The following is a 22,909-nucleotide window of genomic DNA, read 5'->3' as shown; positions in this document are numbered from 1 at the left end:
ACAGTTCGTTACGGAGGTTAAAGCTGATTAACTAAAGATGACGATTGTAGGAAGGATACACTTGTATTATAGTACTACCAGTAACATGCAAATACAATAATACAGGGAAAACAATAGTGTACAAATGCGTGCGTGATCTCCGATGGAGTCGCGCTTATATACCTACGGGTGTTGGCAGGTTATAACTGTGCAGATTTCTAATATCATAGAAAGCCTAAGGTCTTAAAGTCTAGTCATGCGATGTTATTATAATGTCGTTAAGAATGCATTAGCAATCAGTACCGAGGCTGAACTTGTTCTTGATGCTAATCGCCTTATGGCGATTGCTCCCATTACAAGACCACGGCCCGATCTCATATGTAATTTTATACATATCCTATTTGTGTAATTGTTTCCTTTGTTAAATATTGCGTTATCTATTACAGGTAACTGTAAAGGTGATTAAATTAAAAAGGTGATTCTTGCCATTAATAATCGTTTAGATAGTCAACAACATGGAGCACGTCGCAAGCTGGCCAGGAATCAAAAGAAGCATGCCAAAAAACAACAGGTGGCCGCTGTCACAGCAAGCGATGTCCTTGATGCTATCAAAAGTATCCAACCACCAGGAGATGATATCGCCGACAAGCACCCCAATAATGATTTGGTGAATGAGAAAGAAGAAAAAAAAATTAAGAGTTTATGGCTAGAAGAGAAATTGTCAATTCGAAAAAGAAGTTGTCAACAAAGGCAATGTTGGAAAAAAACCCTAGTTACAACAATTTTGAAATTGTAAAGTGCTTTTAGTCCCTAGTAATTCTGCAGTAGCTAACATTTTTTTCTTTTAGTCCAGGTCTATGAAGATTTTGCTAGAATGGAGCCAATGTGCGATCTTGAGATAGGTAAGTTTTGTGAAAACTTTTATTTACTTACAACCAATTTTCGCCAGTTTCTTTCGAAACGAAAAAATGGAGGACATACTTTTTAAAATGGAAATCGTGGAGACGTAGATGTGATACATGCAATCAATAGTTTGTGCTCAACAAAGCGTGGGGTTTCAGATTCTAAACACCGTTTATTCAAAATCGTCAGGTTGGTAATCCTGTTGAGCCTAGAATTACAATGGCCGTAATCCCAGTGCAATGTTGTTTTTCGAGGGCGATGATGTCCATTCCATGTTAATTTTTGGTGGAGGGGGTGTTGAATTTAAAAAACATCCAAACTAAGAGTGTGTCCATTACTTTGTTGAATCTGTTGGCAACGTACTACGTCATTGATCGAGATTACGCAACCGCCTACTCTGTTTTCGCCATTATCGATGTTAAATGTTTGACCAAAGATAATCCCCAAAAGAAGTCGAGAGTTAAAATTCCCATTTGTCTTAAGGTCTTCTTAAAAAAGTTCAACAATTATGTCGTAGACGAAGTTGCGGAGTCTCAATTGGCGTTAGAAAATTCCGAAAGTTATCGTGATACCGATTAAGTTTATCATTCTTGTTATTTGAGTATCGCTCTCAGTCCCGCTTAATATAATAATGGTGGTTCCTTTTTAAATGCTGCTGCCTCGGTGAAGTGATGCCATCAACCCAACTCAGTACTGTCAGTCAAGTCTCATACTGTGTATAACGTGTCATACTAAAATGTAATCTGGAACTGTTCTTCATGGAAATAAACATGACATTTTAAATCGTGGGCCTATTCATTGGATTTCATTATGAAGCAGGTTACTAGTTTAAGTAGGTTGAATGGCAAGTAGGCTAGCAATAGCCACAATGTGCAAGTAGGTAATGTATGAGGTAAGTAGGGACAATTTTGCAAGTATGTTGGAGGTTTTTCTGGAACATACTTACATGCTTAATCGTTACTTACAAATATAAGTATAAACAAAATATTTAAGTATCTTAAGCTCGTAAGTAGTTTCGTCTTGTAAGTAATTCTGGCCCACTTAAGTATGTTACGTTAAGTACTCTACCGCTGCTGTGTATTACAAGTCCAATTTAAATTTAATAGAACCTGAGGAACTTTTTTTAAATTCCAATTTGAAAACTAGGGTGACTAATGGAAACATAGGAATTCAGACCAAAAACAAAACTTTTCAGTATATGTCTATAAAAAAGTGATTGACTGCCTTGTTTTCTAACGATGGCTTTAGGCGCCTTTATTTCTCAGAAAGTCAAAGTCAGGATGATATTGTGCGTGGAACGATAGACAGTAAATATGTACAAGTTCATCCTCTATTCTCGAAAAACCCTAATGCCATTTGAATTCAGTTATTTTACGACGAAGTCGAAGTGACTAATCCACTCGGTTCTAAAACAAAAAAACATGAGCTAGCTATATATTCTGTTTTCCAATTTCCAATTTATCTAATTCTGAGAATTCTAAACTTGCAAATATTTTCCCTCTAGCCATTGTCAACAGCATTCACGTAAAAAATAATTAGTTTGATTTTGTTTTCTCGGAATTTCGTGATGAATTGAAAGAACTTGAATCAGAAGATGGAATGCTGCTTGGCATTCCTGATTCACCAACTTTAGAATTAGAGGGACAATCGCTGGTGTATGTGCAGACACAAAGGGCGCTCATGAGATTGGGGAATTTTTTTCAACTTCCGCAAATAGGTTCTGTAGGCTTTGTTTAATCACTAGGGAAGAAATAAAACAAAAAAGTTGTTTCGATCAGTTAGAAATGAGGACCAGAGAAAACTATGACGAAGCGGTTGAAGCTTCTGCTAGCAATCCTGAAAAAGCGAGTGAAACTAGAATCCATTCGTGCTGTGTTCTGATTCAGAACATTCTCAATTTCATTTCTGAAATTTTCAATTTCAGAACTTCTGAATTGCTCAAAATATTTCCATTTCGGGGAGAACTGAATTTTAGATGCCATGCACGATTTCTGACAATCTGAAATTGAGAGCTCATAATTGTGCGACTGATCGTTCTTGAAACGAGGGTGCGAACTGAACAATTAGGGGGGAGAAGAAGGGGGGGAGAAAAGAAGGTGGTGAAAACAAAAGACGATAGGGTAAATAGCCGGGGGCTGGAAAAAATCGAAACAAAATGGAAAGATTTTCTGACATTTTCCCGGGCCGGAAATGTAGCTGCTCGGCTGCTCCTCCTGTTCGAAAATCATTTTGACAGCTGCTTTGGCCTTTTTGGCACATTTTCGGACCGGACGCGAATGTGCTGGAACAATGGCCGGACCAGACGGAATTTCAGTTGGAGTGCTGGCCGGCTCAGTCACCTGGAGAGGATAAAGTTTCGAAATGGGGCGATTCGTTTTCCCATTCGCCGTACGGATGTCGGCAGCTTGGATTTCGCCATCAGTGCTGCGGATTAGATTTTCAATGACGGCCAACTTCCACTCTCTGCGTGGTTTCTCATCATGGACGAGGACCACGTCTTTTTCATTGACTACTGTTGGTTGACTCTTCTTGATCGCCTGATGATATTCTCGAAGAGCAGGCAAATATGATGCGAGGAAACGATTCTTGAATTGTCCAAGGAGAGTTTCGTGGCGAAAAACGGCTTTCTTGAGTTCGTCGGGACGCTCGCCATAGGTTGAGTCAAGTTTCTCGTCGTCGATTTCTATGTTTTAGTGTAGAGTGTTAAGACGCCGGCCATACATGAGATGCGCTGGAGAGAGAGACTCTCTGTCACTGACGACGCTGGATGGATTCTTTAAAAGACGATCGTTCAATACGATTTCGGCTTCGGCGACGAGGGCTCTAAAAGCGCTGAAGGTGGGTTTCGTGCGGCCGAGAATTTTTGAGAGGGCTTCCTTGGTCATTCCTACTAGTCTCTCCCAGAAACCACCGTACCATGGGGCTCTTTTAGGGATGAATCGCCACTCTACCTTTTGATCCGACAGCTGTTTGGTAGTTAGAGGGTCGCGACAAATCTTTTGAAAGACTTTTGCTCCTTTTTCGAATGTCTTGGCATTGTCGGACATGATGATGGCGGGACGAGAATGGTGAGCGATGAAACAACAACGGAATGCTTCAAGGAAAGAGAGCGTCGTAAAATCTTCCACTACTTCCAAGTGAATGGCGCGGGTTGACGCACAGGTAAAGAAGAGGATATACACGGTACGGTCTGTTTTAGGCGCTTCTTTTGGTCCGCAAATGATGAAACCTCCAGTGAAGTCAACGCCCGTTCCTGTAAACGGAATTGAAAAAGAAGAGCGTGATACTGGCAGCGGAGCGTGATTTGCGGCCACGTATGGAGTTCCACGAACACGATTGCACTTGACGCATTTTCTCAAACATTTCTTGACGCTCTGGCCAATTTGGGGAATCCAGTATCGCTGACGGATTGATGCGATAGTCAGCTTGACTCCTCCATGTAGCATCAGGGCATGATGAGAAATAATGATGAGTGTGGATAAGGCAGATTCCTGTGGAAGAAGAATGGGGTGAATAGTGTCCCTTTTTAATTGAGCGTTTACCAAGCGGCGGTTGCAACGAATAAGTCCGTCGCTACCGATGAATAAATCCAGTTGGGAGACGAGTGCTGGACGTTTTCCGGTTGGATCTCGCAGGTAACCCAATTCTCCGGAGAAGTGACGTTCTTGTGTTGTTAGGAGCCAAGTTTCTTCCGCGGAATGTAGCTCAGGGACTTTAATGTGGCCGATGCGCCAGTCTGAGCGTGATTTTGCCTTTAGTTTGACGTTGTTGACGAAGCGGAGAATGATGGCTGTCATCATAATAAGAGAAGAAAATTTATAACGCGATATGTCCAAGACTTTGTCGATTCCTTATGTGCTTGAGGGCAGGGGAGCGCTGGTAGATACACTGGAGAGTACGGATAAATGAAAAACGGCAGCAGATTCGCCATTTCCCTCCCAGGCTCCCAGTCGCACATCCGCGGTCTAGAAGCACTCAACAAGATGCCAGATTCTTATGGTGATCAACTAGTTTGTATCCTCCTGGACAAGTTCTCTGCTGAACTACGTCGCAACCTGGCGCGACAGAATGCCGCCGCAGAATGGGATTTGGACACTTTACGAAAGAGTATGTTGACCGAAATTGAAATCCTAGAAGATAGTGAGAGTTACCTCACTCATCCCTCATTAATCAAGTCTTTCAGCGTCAAGAGTCTGAATGTTATGTTTACGGGAGCAACCTCATCGAAGGAGTCGAAGAAAAGAGAAACTACTCCCGCCCGAAAACTTTACTGTGCGTTTTGTGATGGCGAGCACTGGCCTACTTATTGCACTATCGTCAAGACAGTTGATCAGCGGTACGAGGTTGCAAAGACCAAACGACTTTGTTTTAACTGCCTCCGAAAATGTCATGCAGCAGGAACGGAATGCCCTTCTTCATTTCGGTGCCGCGAATGTCACCGTCCTCATCACACAAGCCTCCACAAGCCGCCATTGTTCAATCATTGGTGCCACTATCCTCTCTTGGTCTCTTCCGACTTCCGTGGCACTCACAACCACCAAAGCCAAAAAACACGAGCCTTTTGTTTTTTTGGAAACTGCTGTCGCTACAGCCAATCTCAATTTCTCAAACGCTCCACTAATCTTCTAATAGACAAGGGCGCACAGCGAACTTTCATCACCCTCGATCTCTTCAAGCAGCTAAAGCTCAAGCCAATACGAAGAGAAAGTCTAGTTCTCATTGGTTTTACTTCTTGTCGTGGTGTGTCTGATTTTTATGATGTTGTACAACTATCTCTGATTGATCGTCAAGGATCACCTATTCTCATTGAAACAATCGCCATTCCACACATTGTGGACCCTCTCTCTGATCCGTATCGAAAAGATTTATTGAAGTTGCCTCATCTCAAGAATCTACTACTGGCTCATCCTGGTAAGGGCACCAAATGTCGTAAAATCTAGAGATGGGAGTCACGGCTCCGAGATTCGTGTGTGTTTTAAATGAGAGATGAAACACTTTTAAGATAGGGTCCTACGTTGTGTATTTTTAAGATGAATTCGCGAGGAAAGAACAATCTGAAATTGAGAGCTCAGAATTGTGCGACTGATCGTTCTTGAAACGAGGGTGTGAACTGAACAATTAAAGGGGGAGAAGAAGGGGGGTGAAAAAGAAGGTGGTGAAAACAAAAGACGATAGGGTAAATAGCCGGGGGCTGGAAAGAATAGAAACAAAATGGGAAGATTTTCGGACAGAAGGCGTAGTTCCGTTTATGAATAAACTTTTTATAAGGCAACTCTATTCGTGTGGAAAAACAAAAATTTCTGCAACAGAATTAAACCGTAGAATACTACTCTTTCACTTTTCATTTTACGACCTTTCTAACAAACTTTCAACAAAATTTATTGATGCCGAAATCACGAAAAAGGATGATTATCAAACAAAACAACGTACATTTCAAAATTGGTGCTTGATTAGAACTTTTCCTTTATAAGTGGGTGATTTGATTAGGGAAGGCAACGAGTATTATATTCATTATTTACAACTCTTTGATATTTTAGATATTCTCTTTTCCCCCAAAATAGCACTTGAACAAATTGATGTGTTTGAAGATCTCATTAGGCATTTTTTAGAAAGATTCCGTGAATTGTATCCAAGTGTGCAACCAATTAATAAATTTCATCACATGGTACACTACTCAGAGGTAATTAGAATGCATGGCCCTCCAACTAATTACTGGTGTATAAGGTTTGAAGCTTTCCATAATATTGTTTAAAAACTAGCCATGTCTAATTGTAATTTCATTAACTTTGCAAAATCTGCAGCTTTTCATGTCCAGAGTATTATATTTGTGCCAATCTGTAAATCTGGATTGTTTTGGAAGCGACAATTTAGTTGTTGGCCCAGCCAAATCGGGAACTTTAAAAAGTTTTGTAAATGACTGCAGTGGGAGCTCGCCTATCCCTGATGACGGATTGGTTAGCAATGCCAAATGGATTAAGTTCAATAGCTGGGAGTATCGAAGACATTCTGTCGCTCTGCTTACCCCAAGTTCCGACACCAAAGATGGACTGCCGGAGTTTGGCAAAATTTCAAATTTTTTGGTCCACCACGGCAGCCCATTTTTTGTCATAACAATCATGATTACAGACAATTTCAATTTTCACTTTCATTCGTTTGAAGTTTGGAGCCCAGAGACTGAAGTAAAAGTATTAAAGGGTTTTTATGAATTGGCAGAGGGCGAGCCGTTGTGGCTTTTAGAGAACTTTTTTAAAGATTCGCCTTCGTTTGTGTGACCTAGACATGTTGTTTAATTTCCCATGCCTCTTACATTTTCCTTGAGTTTTTTTTCATTAACTATAAATGAAGGAGTGGATGGAGAAACATTATCGAGTCTGTTGATTCAAGATTTAATTGGAATTGGACTCAAGTTGGGGCCAAGATTAAAACTTATCAAATTCATCGAACTACTGAATAAAGCAAAATGGTGTGTTCCTACTACTCCAACAGCAGAAGCCGATATTTTAACCGTCGATAACATTTTGGCCATCGAAACAGAACACACTGAAAATCAAGGTGATGCTAATGAGAACCCATGTGTTCCCAAAGAAACGGTTGTAACAGTATATGCATAATTATTTTATCATTCTTTAACACAATTTCCGTCTTTTTATTCAGGTGTCATCGAATATCAGTATCCCTGAAATTTGGGCGGATGGAGGACCTGTACAAAACTTTTTGCTATAGTTCGGTACTAGAAATAGCTACGAAGTTAGGGGTATTTAGCTAGGAATTTTTAGATCAAAATTTTTAAATTCCACATCGGGAATTTTAGGGTAGTTTTAGCTTTTTTTCTAGCTGAAAATCTTAGATTGAAGATAGCTTGAAAATTTCTCGCTTAAGTTGATCAAGGGGAAAAAGATACTTTACGCGCGATTTCACTTTTTATGCAGGGAAACCCATCCATTTACTTCCTATGAATTATTTGCTGCACTTACTTACTTATGGGTGCTGGTTATTTGGATCTGGCTTCTTCTGATATATTTTGAATTAATAAATATTTGATCGTAATATAATTGTGTTCATAATTCTTCACATAGACTGGAAGGCTAAGGAAGAACTAAAATAAACCATTTTTTATTAAAAAAAGACATTTTTGAAATCTAGAAATTAAATTAATTATAAATTTCTGCCTAGTTTTTATTTAGTTTCGTAATTAATTCAAAATAATATTTAAAAAAAACTAGAACTAGCAAAATTGTTTTTTATGTATGAAATAACTATTTCGCAGAGATAAGGAGATGGGCCACTCTGTGTAAAATCCAGCAGTCGACATTTTGCCCCCTCCCCCTGCTCAGACGACGAATTCGACTGCGCTGCTCCTTTTGGCGGTAGGGGCGGTCCTGAAGGGGGAGAACTATTGGGAAATGCAGCAGCAGCGCAGTCGAATTCGTTGTCTGAGGAGGGGCCGCCTCTTTAATGGCCTCCCTTGACTCTGTCCCGAATGAATTTGTTTTTGAAACTATCTGTTAAATGTATTTTTTTTTGTTATTCAGCATGTTTTCATTGAAGCTATTTCCCCTTACTAACGAGCCCTCTCCTTCCCACTCTCATGGTTCCTGTGTGACAATTGACAATTCCTGTGTACTCATGAAAAAGGTTGGAAAGACAATTTGGAAAATGGAAGATCTTGACACCATCCTCTAGTTCAAAAGTTCTTTTCAGGTACCAAACTACAAAAATTTGCTCTTTTTATTCAAAAAGTAGGGGGGACATGCTTGAATTTAAAAAGAAATTATGTTAACAAAACTGGACAAAAAGGAAAAAAATACGAACCAAATTTGACAAGCGGGATGTGGGGTCCCCGCCAGAGCCCGTAGCATCCGGCTCGACTTCTCCGACGACGTTTTCCGCTTCTCCAGGTGCTGGTGCAGCATCTTCGATGGAGGGATCAAGTTCTGGCTCTAGAATGAGCGGATTTGGATCCTCTTTCGGCTCCCGGATCGGATCCGGATGTTCAATCTCGATGTCCTCATCGAGGTCTTCTCGTAACTCTATTGGATGAAGACACTGGATCGCTCGATTAATAATTTTATGATTGGGAACGACGAACTCTCCTAAGCAGATCTTTCTTCCGGATTTTCCTTTAGAGTGAAAGTTATCCAGTTGAAGTAAATAGTCGTCGACGAATCTTGAGCAGATTTTAGCGACGTATTCTTTCCTGAGTTCGTCCATTTCTTGTAGCAAGACACTAGTTGAGGTAGGAGCTAGCAAATTAACTGCTGGCTCTGGATCGGCGCGAGTGGACTGTCGATTATTCAGGAATTGATTAGGAGTGATCGGAAGTGGATCATCTGCTCATTCTCCAATATAACTGAACGGGCGTGTATTAATCAGGCTTTCGATTTCAATCAAACTTGCTTCCAATTCCATGTAGTGCAGACAGGCTCGACCGTTGGAGCGTCGTAGCAGATCCTTTACGCTCCTCACCATACGTTCCCAGAATCCTCCCCACCAGGGTGCTAGGCTGGCGGAAAATATCCAGAGAGTTTTTCTAGATGCTAGGAAATCTTGGACGATTTGGTCAGCGTTGAGTGTCTTCAGGTATCGGTTGACGCATCGGAACGTTTGAGCATTGTCCGAGCACATTACTGAGACGGGTCCTCGTCTAGCTGCAATTTTACGGAAGGCAAGTAGAAAGAAGCGTGCGGTCATATCCGGCATTAATTCCAAATGAATCCCACGAGTGGCTGCACATGTGAAAAGACAAACATAACACTTTAGATGATTAGTTTTCTTAGCTTTAGTGGTTGTAGGTAGAATATCTTGGATCTCGAAATTCTCTTCGAATAAATCTTCTACGCCTTCTACGTCGAAGCTTCTTTTGAAGCGTCTTCTTCAGTGGGCCGATCCTCAGCTAGCTCTTCAGTTGGATCGTCTGCTGAAGTCGGATCCTGGACGGATGACGAAGCTTTCCTTTTCCATCTTCGTTGTAATGGTTTGAAAAAACAATGGCCCAGCGAAGTCAACTCCAGTAGTGTGAAAAGCTTATGCTTGGCGGAGTCGATTCAATGGGAGAGGAGCTGCTATCTCTTGGAATGGCGGTGATGTTAGTTTACGCTCAATAGTCTGGCTAAAAACCAAGAAGAAGAATCACAAGAAATTACGGAAGTAAGTATGAATGAAAACCGTAAACCTCTACTTGCTAGGTAGTTTCTCAATATATCTTGTTATATTCAATCAGGTCTATTTTCTTGATTGGTTTCTGCTACGCATTCCTCCTCATCTGCAAAGGTGCTCGAGAAAAGGACCGTTGTCAAAAATGAGTAAAATTTTTGAAAGCCTGTTTGAAGAAACCAACGATTTTTTTCTCGACTGGTAAAAGTGGCAAAATGATGTGATTGAACAGAATTTACAGCCATCTCGACCGTATCAGGAACGTTGTTCTCATGATTATCCTGTTCGGCATTTGCATTATTGTTCCAAAACACTCTGGAATTTACTTTTCTCGCATCACGGACAATTTGATGCAGTCGTGGAACTTTAAGAACTTCGTCACATCCTTTTTTGGCGTATTTGTTCATACCTCTACTATTCTTTTCTTCTTTGCAGTTACACATCTTAAATTTTTTGAAGTAAAACCTAATCTTTTTCAATGGTTTAGCTTGCAATCGTTCGAAGAGTGTACAAATCGAGGACAAATGTTTGGCCGTGGAGTAAAAGATTCATCTAAAACAATTGGATTGAACAGGGTAAGGGAACCTGTATGGGTGGGCGACGTTCAGGCCCCTCCCCTTCAGACCCGTGCCTTTCAGGCCCTGCAGGAGTCATTCAGGCCCTGCAGGAGTCATTCAGGCCCGTGGCCTAAAAGTTAGATTCACTTCAGGCCCATGGCGCTTTGAATATTGACAGATTTTCCCGGCCATTTGCTGGGCCGTACAGAATCCGGAGAAGAGATAGAAAATCCATTACCTTTGCCAGATCCTTCCAAAAGTTGCGCAGAATTAAGCGACAAAAAGCGAGCTGTCGATCTTTTGAAAAGTGCCCAGCGGCCTTTACTTGTTGTCGGAAAAGGTGCAGCATACTCCCGTGCTGAAGGAATTATTAACCAGTTCGTGAAAATGACAAATATTCCAGTACCCTATCATTTTCCAATAGATTCACACACAAATAGGCTGAAATTGATCTTACCTTAGGTTTTAGCTACTCCAATGGGCAAAGGTGTCGTCGACGATGGTGATATCCATAGTGTTGCAACTGTCCGTTCGCTTGCTTTGCAAATAAAAGCTGATGACATTTTAGTACTTGGGGCTCGTCTTAATTGGATTTTGCACTTTGGAAGACCTCCTCGATTCGATTCAAAAGTTAAAATAATTCACGTTGATATCTTACCTGAAGAAGTGCACAACAGTGTCCAATCGAATGTTGCCCTTGTCGGCGATATTGGGGAAATAATGAATCAGATAGCTACAGAAAGCCAAACTGTTATTTACCTGTATATTTACATCTCGATTATTAGAAAGCATTGTCATGCACGAGAAAAATTGTTTCCGTAATTCCAAATCGCTCACCGATATCACAATCATCGATCGCTTCAATCCGGTTGTCTTGCAGCAATAGCAAAACAATGTCTTGTGTTATCGTTTGCTGTTGTTCTTCTACTCTTGGTTCTTTTATTGATATTTGTTGCTAGGAAATGGAATTTGGCATCTTTCCCATCGCCAAACTTCGTCCGTCCATTTATAGTGCTATAGGTTTTTTTCTTAGAATGCTTCTCAGTCGTCTCTGTAATATCAAAAGTGCAACTTTCAGTCGAGCCCTTCTGCCTAAATTCGCATCATTGTCAGACTTTAAAATATCTTCAAAAATTTGACATTCCTTTCATTTTAGCAACAGCTGACTTATGAACCCGATCGTGACTTCCTGCAATAACTAGTGAGTGACAAACAAGTGGATGAAATTCCCCCTGGTTTGTGGAAGACTCAAACGAAAGAGGAAAAGTAAAGTAAATTGTCTTACACTAGAATATGGTCCAACAATTAGAAGAATAGCAATTAAAGAAGTTCATTGAGGAGTACCCAACAGCTATATGACACATTTCCTGGATCTGTCTTCCACACTTCCTGAATTATTTAGGTCAAAGAATAAAGCAATATTACCTTTGGAAGATTTGATAGCGAGTAATCATGACAATGGACAACCTTCAATCAACAATATGGTGTATAATTCATTTGCATTTCTATGCAGGATATGTTGACTGTTTCATTCCTTTTGCCTTATTTCCTTTTGTACCTGACATTTCTGCTGCTGATTTTGACATCCAGTTCCATCCCAGGTTAAAGCCATGCATATCTCAAGCATCTTCACACCACATACAACAACTTGAAAAAGATATATAGCTTATAATAGCTAATCATGATTAACATATTATAATATGCGTTTTCAAATTCACATCCCCCTAACAACAACAACCGCACATTTTATGGTTTTTGCTGTTCTGAAACATTGCACAACGCTTTAACTTAATTTACCTCCCATTCTATTCGCCTAAATAATTCAAACTTGTTTTTTTGCAGGGCCAACGAGGTCAGACGAGGAAGAAGACTATGACCTTCAACATTCTGACAAGTAACAAATAGATCCTTACTCAGCAGCAGTACCATATTGTAATTCATCTGCCTATTTCAGCATTGGACAGAAAGCACTAACCGAAAGAAAAGCCACCTCACTTACCTGCTTCAATTTTAAAAAAAAACACAGGCAACTGATAGATTACGACAAAATGCCAAATTTTGGTTAACAACTTATGTTTATTGGTGGTCGTGATTTTCCCCAACCGTTTTCAATGAAACAGAATTCTTGATGTAATTATGCACAGAATGTTTTTTAAGCGATGAAAAAAGAAGTTTTTAACATTTGCTTTTTCATTTATAGGGAAATGTAAAAAAAAGAACTTCAGTTTAACTGTAGTTTAACTATAGTTTCCATTACTAGAGTTATTTGGCCGAAAAAACTATAGTTTTTTTTAGTTCAAATTACTGTAGTTTTTCTTCAATAAAAAATGCAGTTTTATTACTATAGTAATGGTATAACAGTTTTTTTTACTACGTTAAACTTACTAGTTTTTCTTTTACCTAGTTATTTTACTACTCTTTTTTTACTAAAAGGAATATTTATAAAACATAATATATGAAGCTTTCATCTGTGTATAGGGCTCATTCGGATCTGTTTTCTTTAGCCATTTTATCTGGCAACGCAGCATGGCTGAATCAACATTCATTCAACACCAGAAAAATACAGAAATCAACACCATAATAATACAGAAAACAGGTCAATTCCTAATTATTTGTAAAACTTAGAACTTAGAACATTCAGCAGAGTTCGTCAACTCTGTGTCAAGTGAATTAATTGGACTCTGAAAAATAAAATATGGATTTTTAAAACGTTCGATTATAAATATTGATTAATAAATATTTACCTTTGACACACTTGACAAAAATGTTAGGCTTGATTGCGCCTCATCTAATCGTCTGCTGCTGGCATGTTGCTGCTGATAGCTCCCGTAATTTGAATGATCCTCACCTAAATAGTTGTTAATGAGTGGATTCAAGCAAAGACATGGTTGAATGTTAATTGACACCACCAAACGATAAGACAACAAAGATAAATTTTAGTATAGAAATTTTACTTTAGGCGAATTCGTCCCAAATCCAGATGCAATCAACTCCGATTGGATGGTGTTGATTGGTCGCTGTTGGTTCAGGTAATTGTGATCTAGATCATGCTCGAGTTTTTTGTTCCCTATAATAATGAAAGTGATCTTTATAAAATCTAAGAAAATTTTGGTACTTTTTTCAAATATATACCTGTTGGCAATTGGGGCATGAAGTTAGATGATGAGTCGTCATTTCCTGTTTTGTTCCAGTAATTGTTGAGAATTGCCGAAATTGCTGTTCATCTCAACACACCCTCTGACTTGGTAGAAATGGTTGATGCTACTGATGATGATTTCAACATATTTCATTTTAGTTTCAACATTACATTTTCATAATCTTGAGATGAATTAGAATTCTAATTATCGTAAATAACAGCAACTGAAGGAGATGAAGCTACTGCAACTGAAGATGATGGTGACGTCACTTTATTCAATATTTCATGGGCCAGCTTACTTCGGTCAGCCTTTTTCTTCTTCTTCCTTTCAGCCTTTAAGGCCAACCTCTCCTTTTCAGCTTTATCAACAGCAGCCTTTTCTTTCTTGTCTTGTTGCAGTTTTTTAGCTTTTTCAGTTTGGGTCACAGCTCGGTGTGATTTTCTTGTTGGTTCAGGTGTGACAGCATCAGTTTCAGCTTCATCAAAAGAGGAGGATTGATTTTTAGTAGAGCCATTAATCTCTCGAGCTGCTGCAAGACTGGAAGCTTTTTGAATTACCCACAGCTTGTCATCTGTAATTTACACACACAAAAGATATATGGATAACATATTTTTAGGGAAATTTTCTGAAGTAACAATAAGAAAAAATGTTTACCATTGGAGCACATGATAGTTGCAGCCAACCTACTACATTTTGCTTTATACGGCCTCCCTTTCTTGTTGGTTTTACGACTTGATCCATGATGCTGCTGGTTAGGCCAGTTGAGGATGTACTCTTCTTCAGCTTAAATTTGTTCTATTGGCTGAACACAGAGACATTTCCAACATCAAATGAACCGTATTTAAACTTGAATAAGACGCTAACAATAATGGGAGATTCTGCCATTTTGTTCTAGAAATCACACTTCTATAGGGATATCGTCAGGGTTATATTACCGGAATTCTGATATATTGCAATATGCAAGTATAAACAAACAATCCAGAATGCATCTCATTTTGTACTAAGAAAAGGTTAGTCTGGGAGCTCAGCAAAAAAAAATTATTGCAATTTAGCAAAAGTTTTGAGGCTAAAACATGGTTAGAGGGGTATCAGACACAAGAAAAGCCACGTCTGTCGACTGGCAGCCGGGTTGTTCAAACGTGACGCGATCCAAAAGTTGGCGGGAACCGTAAAAAAATAAACTTTGTTTAGCAAGCTCAAATTATCTAGGAAGCATGCTAACATTATGTTGATCAATAATCCCGCATGACAGACATCAAATTACGGGACTAAAATATCAACATACCATCTTAAAAATTAATAAAACTGTAAATTCTTTCAACTTTGTTTAGAAAATACCATTTTTACACTAAAAACCGAGAAACATTTGATTTTACTCTTATTTACTCTACTGAAAGTTTTAGGTTATGCAGCTTGGCGAAAAGATAAGTGACGAAGGAACACAATTTTTTAGAAGCGAGATACAATTTCCGCAAGATGCACTTGAATTCAACAATCGCCTGCCACACTTTGAAGCAGATTTAACCACACATGGATTACAGCTTTTTAATAACTTTAAAGCCATTTGCATTCTGATTTGTATTTTTGTTCATTCAACAAGCCTTCAAAATCCTTCTCTCCTCTACTTTGGAAAAAAACTTAATACATAGAGCGCAGGTAACCCAAGCTTTTCATGATTGTGATAAATTCATAAAAATCACTTGATAGCTCGTTTTCCTCTGTCAGTAAGTAAGCTAGTCAGGAATCGCATGAGATCTGTGGTGCTCTTGTATGCACAATGTATCCACTCAAGTAGTAGGTGGAATTCGCTTGCACAAGATCCAGCTCATCTTTGGAATTTTTTTAATGATTTGAACTTGAAGAAATGATCCCCTTCAGCAAGAAATTTTTGAGGTTGTTCCGAAATATTTTAGCATCCTTAAAGTTCTCTCGCAATTTTATTATCATGCAGTCTTTATAACTCGTAAGTAAGTGCATCCTTTCTTCATCTTCAATATTCCCATCAATTTTCAGTGCATTGCGCACGGGGTCATACACCGAGAGCATCCGGGAGATGCGAAGAAAATTTGTTGCTGTGAGCGCATCATTTCCCCCACCACGGGCTCTGACGATACCAAAAAATCCCTGCCAAATAATCAGAAATTTAATAACTTTCGAAGAATTAGGCAAAAAATATTTAATTACCTATAAACAGTGCTGGTTAAATTTACCAATCAAGACAAAATCATAGTGGAATTTTTCGAGTAAAAACTCTACTAGTTCAATAGCGCTGTTGAGTGTATAATTATGTATAATATTTATTAATATTTTGCTTTAAAAAACGACAGATATCTCTCCTTGAGATTCTATGACTGATCGGATGGGCAGCGCTCCAAGTGGATGCCCCAAATTGTCCCGCAGAAATAGCAGACAAAACACGAAAAAAGCCATAGCAGACTACAGTTCGTAGACCTTAAGTTAGAGACCATGACCAAATAACGGGTAATGTTTTCATCAAGCCAGCCGAAGGCAATAAAGGATGGCATTCTTGATGCTTTATGCTTGAAACAAAAAGAAACAATATTACCATCAACATCATCAACATGAAAAACCGAAAGTGGTAAACTTATCCAACCAAAGTTGAATTGAAAAATCTACTATCTATAGAAGAAGAAGACATCGAAAAACCCTAAAATGGAAGACAAAGAAGTGTAATATCAAATATTTTGATGTATCACAATCAATAATCACCGAAAGAATGTTTTTCAACTTTCCAAACTAGTGAAGAACTTTTTCCTGAGGATTTTTACCACCACTGCTTGAATAAGATAAAAAGGTAGATTTACGTTTTTCACACCACATTTGTTAGAATTTTTCACGCTGCTGAAACTTTTTACAAAACAGAAGTGAATCAAAACAACTTGAAAACGGGAAATTGGGTTTTAAAGGGTGATTAATTGTTAAAAGGGAATGTTATAATTGATTTTTGTTGCAACGAGCAACATGTAACCTTGAAATTATTCCAGATCTTGTTCCACCACTTTGAAACCAAAACCTGGAAAAGAAATGATCAAAAAGTGCCAAAGCTTGACTTAGGTTTTGCACTTTTTGATCATAACATCACTTAGGAAAAAAGGTTGAATTTAAGTTGTTTCCCTTGAAATTTGTCTGTTTTAAGTATTCGAGTCTACAGAAACGAATTTCCGTTGCTTTTTTGTTGATATTTAATGTCAACATGACACCATGTAACTACCTCACTGTTCTGAAATATTGCAATAAAAAAACAAATTTTTTTTTAATTAAAAAAAAAACATAGAACATTCAGCAACAGGTTCGTCAAATAGTTTTACGAGCGGCTTCTGATCTGACTCTACTGTTCCTTATTGCCTTGTACACATATTTTTTGAATCACAACAGCCCAAACTGCAACGCAAGAAGATCTTTTTCTTCAATACTGCAGTATAATAGTTGCGTTTGCGTTAGTGACGTTGACGGATTCGCTCTAGCCTTGGCCACCCTGAGAGAGCACTGCTTCCTGTAACTTGGCTAAGGCAGCCCGTTTCGGTATTTCCAAGACCCAGGATGACGACTTCTTCAGCAAATCCCGGAGAGGGTGAGTTTTTTCGGCCTGATTCTCGCAACATTTGTGCAGATATGGCCATGCTGAGGAGACGGAACAAGTCAGCTTTGTCTGTTAACAAGGGCATGTTTATAATGATCTTTACTTTTTACGGATAAATTTTGATTACACCGTCGCTGATTATGTGACCTATCCATGGGACTGAATCTATGAAGAATGGCACTTTTTATTTTAATAGGGAATATAATTACATTTTTTGTAGAGGACAAAAAAAAATTTCAATATTTTAATGAAACTTATCATAATAATTTCATAAAAAAATGGGATACCCTACAAGGCCATCGTTTGAAGATACACCACGGTGCCTAATTTAGACCGAAAAGCATCTGTAGAAGCGAAAATTTCCACGAGTGGGTCACTAAGGTACACAAATCCGACGACGCTTCTGACAATTTGATAAATTCAGGATGCGGCGTCCGGGTCGTTGCTGCATGGACAAATTTGACCTTACCATTCTTTTAAAGATGCTGGCGCAGTAAAGTGCTTTTTTAGTCTGGGCGGATCCATGCAGATTCGTACACCGTCGGGCTTGCTGACCACCATCATCGCGTTTCTGAATCCGCAACACCCAATACCACCTGATCACGCAGAACAGAGACAGGCGCACCATAGTTGCAACACTTTTCCATGCATCGAAGGCAAGCAATCCAGGAATCAAAGTATTCACCAGTCAGCTGGTGTCGTCACAAGATATAAAAGAATTCAAACACTTCACTTTTTAGTTGCTCAAAATGTTCGCCAAACTTGTTTAACACTAAGTTAATTTTATTCTCAACCCCAGCCGTTGCGAAGACGAATGTGTACATCTTCCTTTCGGAGGCCGGATTGGGAGATTAGATAAAAAACGACTATGGGAGCCTTTAGATCCACGATGACGAAACGAGTGGTAAAAAAATACGTGAGCGAGATCCAAAAACAGTACTCAACGGCTGCCATGTGTCAGAATTGATGTTGTAGATAACACTGGACACCGGTTGGCCAGGTGCGAACTTTAACAGATCTCCAGTAGGCGTGAAGTAACACCGTAAATATGTTCAAATCAACATCCCAGGTGGTCAACGAGAAAAGCAGAAGTATTTCAGAATAGAAATCAACACCAAAATTCAAAACAGAGACAACAATTTCTGGAAACTACAGTTGAGGTAAAAAAAAATATTGAACGCAGTTCTGACACCATATTGTGGTCTAAAGCACTGTGTCTCAACTGATGCATTGTGCATCCTCCCTTTTCTCTTAACCACTGGGAACGGGTGATAAGAGAATACCAATTACCAATGTAATTAGAAATATCATCTAGCAGACAGTACTACTACAAGAATATGCAACCTTTTCTCTAGGGGTCCAATAATTTCATAACTCTTGTAAAAGAGTTTAATACAAGGATTCATCTTTTCAGTAGAACGAACGAGGAGGCCAAGACTAAACTTCAAAATGAACTTGATCTGTTCGACGATGTTTCATTAAGCACTAATGGTTTAATCTCTAATAATGCCGATTCATATATAACCGTAACGTCCCATTATGTGAATCTCCATTTGAGTATGATAACTCGTGTTTTGAATACATTTTTTCAGGTTTTCATTCGTGTTCCTAAGGCCCACACTAGGCGCCAAAGATGTTTCAATAGGTATATTGATTGATCATCAAAATGAAATAAAAGGATCGTAATCCAAGAGGGTGTAGAGATGAGGTTCTGAGATTCAACGTGAAGAAGTATCTTACAAAAAATTCCGAACAGAAAAATTCCATGTGTTGGTAATTTTTTGGTTAGAAAAAAATAGTACAGAAGAAAGAGACAACAGTTTTAGTCTTCACGGCCTTATTTTAAGGAAAGATAAACCATGTTTTGGTAACTATCTATTTAATGTTATATCATTTAAGTTACAATTGGTTATGATGGTGTAGTGGTCAGCTTATTCTATTCCAATCAGAAAAATAAATGGTTTAAATCTCTGCATAATAAAATAATTTGTTATGTTTAGTAAAGGGGATAGGGCATGTTGGACGGTTGTCCAAGTTAATTTGGTGTGAATTCGATGGGGCAACCGCTAGTGTAGTCTACGTAAATGTAAACCTTGTGATATATGACCTTAAATGGTTAATGATTATGGTGCCTCCTATTAAACGTTATAAATTTTGTTTCAAATCCCATTAAAATCAACTCTACTTTGGCTTCAAGACAAGATAGAATAAATGCAAAACCTATTAGTTCTAACGCTTCAAACGTGTAATCGAGCGTAAAAAAATATTTGCTATCTGAAATCTTCATTAAATTCAATTTGTACCCTAATTGAAATGCGCCTAGACAGTAAACACTGTCATGCAGATAAAGGGTAATAATAAGAAAAGAAAAAAGGGTATTTCCTGAGGCTATGTCTAATTTTTCCCATCCTTTTTGTCTCAAATCCCCCCGCCTTTTTGTATTACGAAAAATTTTACAATAAGTTGATTTTAATCTAGTTTTTTTGTTGTCTCGTTAGATGTTTTGGAAAATTAAAATCGCGTTCAGATTTTTTGGGGTACTGTACCTAATTTTGCCCAGCCCCGTTCGTTACGTTATCCATTTTCCATGGAAAATGTGTAACGTAAAACGTTGCCTCTTTACTCACGACCGGCTTTTTCTGGCAATAGCCAGTTTTTTATGCCTCGGTGTATTCTTCTATGTTCAATTTTTTTGGCATTTGTTATGGTTGTATTATTTGAAACGCTCACCCCGTTTTCCTTTGTTCAAAATAAGTCAGACGGGGACATGCCACGTCCAAGAAAGACCGCTTTAGGTCTAGTTGCCTCTGCCTCGACCACTTAAACGGTTCCACATCTTCTTAAAGAGATCAACCAATATACTCTTTGATAATTTGAATATTGCTTACAGTGGTGCTTTCACCCGAGCCTCCTCTTTAAGAATTTTTCTTTTAACTATTTCTCTGTAGAGTTTTTAAGCAATTATTTTATGTATTCAACATTGGCTGTGTTGGAGGAGCACTAAGGCAGTTTAATTTCTGTCGCACATCCCTAAGCTTCCTTCTTGTCTGTTCTGTTCTACAAGAAGCTTTCTTCAAATACAATTTTTTGAATCAATGATAAAAATGAAATAAGGTAACTTTGACCAATTTAAAGGTTTATCATGGAACCCCTATGGTCGATATAAGATGATATAGCTTTATATGACAAATCTTCGTCTATTCCAAACCGAATCTTCAAATTTGCTGCCAAGTCTTCATTGGACACCCACAAGCAACCGAAAAACTGTTTTATTCGCCAAAATCCAATTTTAGACTTTTTAGTAACGGGTTGGCCACAGGTATTGGTAAAAACGCGAGGATGTCTAACCTTTAGATAAATGTTTTTTTTTTCTGAAAAAAGCTCTATAACGAGCCACCACTTTCACTCGTTCCACGCAATTCTTGTTCCCGGATTTATGGATACCATCACAATTCTCGCACTTTCACGCATTGACTTCGGCAGTGCACTCACGCGTTTTATGGCAATCCGCACATTGAATAATAATTTATAATACTGTTATAATAATTTTTATGGCAATCCGCACATAACCACAGGTAACACCATGATCACGGACCCTTTCAACACGGGTACCAGCAGCTTGGGTTACAGGATCAGCTACATTATCACCCACAGCAGCATCAAGGCCACCAAGCATGGGCCATTTCAACATAAGCACCTGCAGCTTGGGTTCCAGCATTGGCACACGTAGTCGTCGCAACGAAGTTAAAGAAGAGGAGTAGGGAAAACAAAGTTTCATTACCATTTTAAAGATCATCAGTGCCTGGCATTTGAATTCTTTTTTTGCTACAATTTTTTTTATTGAATTTTTGTCATAGACAAATGTTTTTGAATGTGATTTTATTGAAAAAAAGGACTTTCAATAAAGCAACTCTTAAAGTGAGATGCATCGGCCAAAAAGAAAATACAAGATAATTTCGCACATTTAACACCTGAAATAAACACAAAAGCTTAGTTGAAAGATTCCTACTAATTTATATTTTTCCTTACCTTGTGTTTTTAGGTTTTCTTTGCACAGAACAGGAGTTGACTTAAACTCTACCTCCACCACCACGGACGTTTCCTATCCGTCCATGAGCCACTCGTCTTTCACCATTTTTACTTTGACCACCTATTACAACCAATTAATTTAAAATCAAAGACATTCATTTATAGCCCTGCTATACCTCTACCACCAGCAGGGGCATGGACCCTTCCAACACCGGCAACTTGGTCTCCAGCACCAAAGCCATCATCAGCACCAACATTGGTCATTTAAAGACGGGCACCAACAGCTTGGTTTCCTGCAGCAGAAACATGGTCTATTTCAATATAAACTACGACCTGGGCTTCAGCAGCAGCACTAAGGCCACACTCAGCAGCATCATGGTGCATTTCAATATGTGCAACTGCAACTTGGGCTCCAGAAACAAGGGCTGCAGCGCCTCTACCTGAAAGGAGAATAATATAAGTATTTTCATATGACAATAGTTCTAATCCAATAGAAACAGTCTGGTGGGGATGATTTAATATTATTCCAGCAGCGATTGCAAGTAATCTTGCGCGATATGGTCCCAAGCCATAGCATGAAATGATCCCGATCTGCTGCACCAAAAAAAGTTTGAAGATAATTTTGAGTAAATAATTTTATATGATATCTATAAATACCCCAACAAACGCCCATATATTGTGGATGACAATGCAAATAAAGATTTATTCCCTTAATTGTCTCTTGTTGAAAGAGGCTAGAAAGATCTTGCGTAGTCCAGATTGCATTTCGCGATGACAACCTACTTTTGTGACGAAGTTTTCGACCGTCAAGCTTGCTAAGGATACGACCCTGACTCTTACAGCTTGCCTGAAGTCTCCAGCAAATAAACCAGGCTTTTCATATTTGAAACTTTGACAGTGCCATGTTTCTAAAAACGTGAAACAATGTAAGCAAAAAAAATTTAAAAACATGCAGGGAAAGAAGTAAATTCAAACCAGACAAAAGAAGCAGACGATATTTTGTCTGTTATTATATGATTTCCAAAGCCAAAATGGCAATGTTTACAACTAATAATTAATATTGGCCTCGAAAAAAATTCCTCGGTTGGCGGTTTCATCTGGAGCCATTCGTGCTTTCTTAGTTCGAAAACATCATGAAGAGAAACTAAAGACGAATTAAAAGAAAGAAACTGCTTTAAACTGTGTCGATTTGAATCCTTTTTCTTTTAAAAAGTCCACTGCTCTTAGAACCAAAGCTTGGACCCTCACCATGTTATCCAAGTCGCTATTCTCTTTGCGACAGTACGCGTGTTTTGGCCTGGTAATGTCCGTTCGCATTTTAGATTTGCCTTGATCTCGAGTTGTTTTTTTCAAACTCTGGTAGCAATTTGGGGTCTTTCCACCAGTTTGATTTTTTAAAATCTATGGCTGAGCCGCTCCTTGAGAGTAGGTCAGACGGGTTCTGCGTCTTTTCGCAGAAGTAGATTTCTGCACCGAATTATCTGATTTTAGAGACTAGGTTTTGTACCCATATTTCTGGGGTTTTGTTGGCGGCTGTGATCTAACGTGGC

The 22,909-nt window shown here is 38.8% G+C and overlaps 1 protein-coding gene and 1 long non-coding RNA gene across 2 annotated transcripts; one reads left to right on the top strand and one right to left on the bottom strand.

The window, feature by feature from the left end:
• Positions 1 to 336: 336 nt before the first annotated feature.
• On the top strand, positions 337 to 1,626 carry LOC124341912. The gene is made up of 3 exons (XR_006918670.1): positions 337 to 359; positions 426 to 771; positions 833 to 1,626. It is a non-coding gene; the product is annotated as an uncharacterized LOC124341912 (long non-coding RNA).
• Positions 1,627 to 2,660: 1,034 nt separating this feature from the next.
• Positions 2,661 to 4,679, bottom strand: LOC124342118. Its single transcript, XM_046795089.1, has 3 exons — positions 3,638 to 4,679; positions 3,056 to 3,565; positions 2,661 to 2,881 (listed from the first exon to the last, which is right to left on the bottom strand). Exons 1-3 carry the CDS (start codon positions 4,677 to 4,679, stop codon positions 2,661 to 2,663), a joined length of 1,773 nt encoding a protein of 590 aa, XP_046651045.1.
• Between the last annotated feature and the right edge of the window lie 18,230 nt (positions 4,680 to 22,909).

This window comes from Daphnia pulicaria, chromosome 6 (genome assembly GCF_021234035.1).
Source record: "Daphnia pulicaria isolate SC F1-1A chromosome 6, SC_F0-13Bv2, whole genome shotgun sequence".
Classification (NCBI taxonomy): domain Eukaryota; kingdom Metazoa; phylum Arthropoda; class Branchiopoda; order Diplostraca; family Daphniidae; genus Daphnia; species Daphnia pulicaria.
This window is presented reverse-complemented; position numbering and strand designations above follow the sequence as displayed.